At 39.1% G+C, this 921-nt stretch overlaps 1 protein-coding gene across 1 annotated transcript; it reads left to right on the forward strand.

Annotated features, from left to right (window-relative positions):
- LOC114038459 (olfactory receptor 1030-like) lies at window positions 1-588 on the forward strand. Its single transcript, XM_027855717.1, has one exon. It carries the CDS (start codon window positions 1-3, stop codon window positions 586-588), a length of 588 nt encoding a protein of 195 aa, XP_027711518.1.
- The last annotated feature ends 333 nt before the right edge of the window (window positions 589-921 follow it).

The raw sequence follows: 921 nt of genomic DNA on the forward strand, positions 1-921 counted from the left end.
ATGGCCTATGACCGTTACGTGGCTATCTGTAATCCACTGCTCTATAGCAGCAAAATGTCCAAGAACATCTGTATATCTCTGGTCACTGCACCCTACATCTATAGCTTTGTCAATGGTCTGATACAAACCATCCTGATGCTCCGTCTATCCTTCTGTGGCCCTAATGAGATTAACCACTTCTACTGTGCTGACCCACCTCTCATGGTCCTCTCCTGCTCAGACACTTACATCAAGGAAACTGCCATGTTTATAGTTGCTGGTTCAAACCTCACCTGTTCTCTGACAATCATTCTCATCTCTTACGTGTTCATTTTCGTGGCCATCCTGCGCATCCGCTCAGCTGAGGGCCGGCGTAAAGCTTTCTCTACCTGTGGCTCACACCTGACAGCTGTCACTATCTTTTATGGGACTCTGTTTTGCATGTATCTAAGACCTCCCTCAGAGACATCTGTAGAACAAGGGAAAATTGTGGCAGTTTTCTATATTTTTGTGAGTCCTGTGTTAAATCCCTTGATCTATAGTCTGAGAAATAAAGATGTAAAGGATGCTGTGAAGAGAATTGTCAAAAATAAATTCCAGGCTAAATAAGCCCACAATTTCCATCATATCTGTGTTTCTCCAAGATTACATATGGATGGTCCCTAATATGTGTTGGCAGATTAATTGATATTCATACTAGTATCCAAAGAGGCTGAATGGTACACATCCAAGAGACATGTAATAACAAGGATTTTTTAGTCCTTGTTAGCCATGGTTGGAGTATATATGTAAACATATTTGTACGTGTACACACACATTTTATAGATAGATAGATAGATAGATACAGATACATATATATGAATATATTGAGACCATATACTTCCTATACTCACTTTAAAAAGTTTTAATTGATATCTTTGTTTTATGGCAGTTATTTCTTGA

Source organism: Vombatus ursinus, unplaced genomic scaffold (genome assembly GCF_900497805.2).
Source record: "Vombatus ursinus unplaced genomic scaffold, bare-nosed wombat genome assembly UNPS02011047.1, whole genome shotgun sequence".
In the NCBI taxonomy this organism is placed as follows: Eukaryota; Metazoa; Chordata; class Mammalia; order Diprotodontia; family Vombatidae; genus Vombatus; species Vombatus ursinus.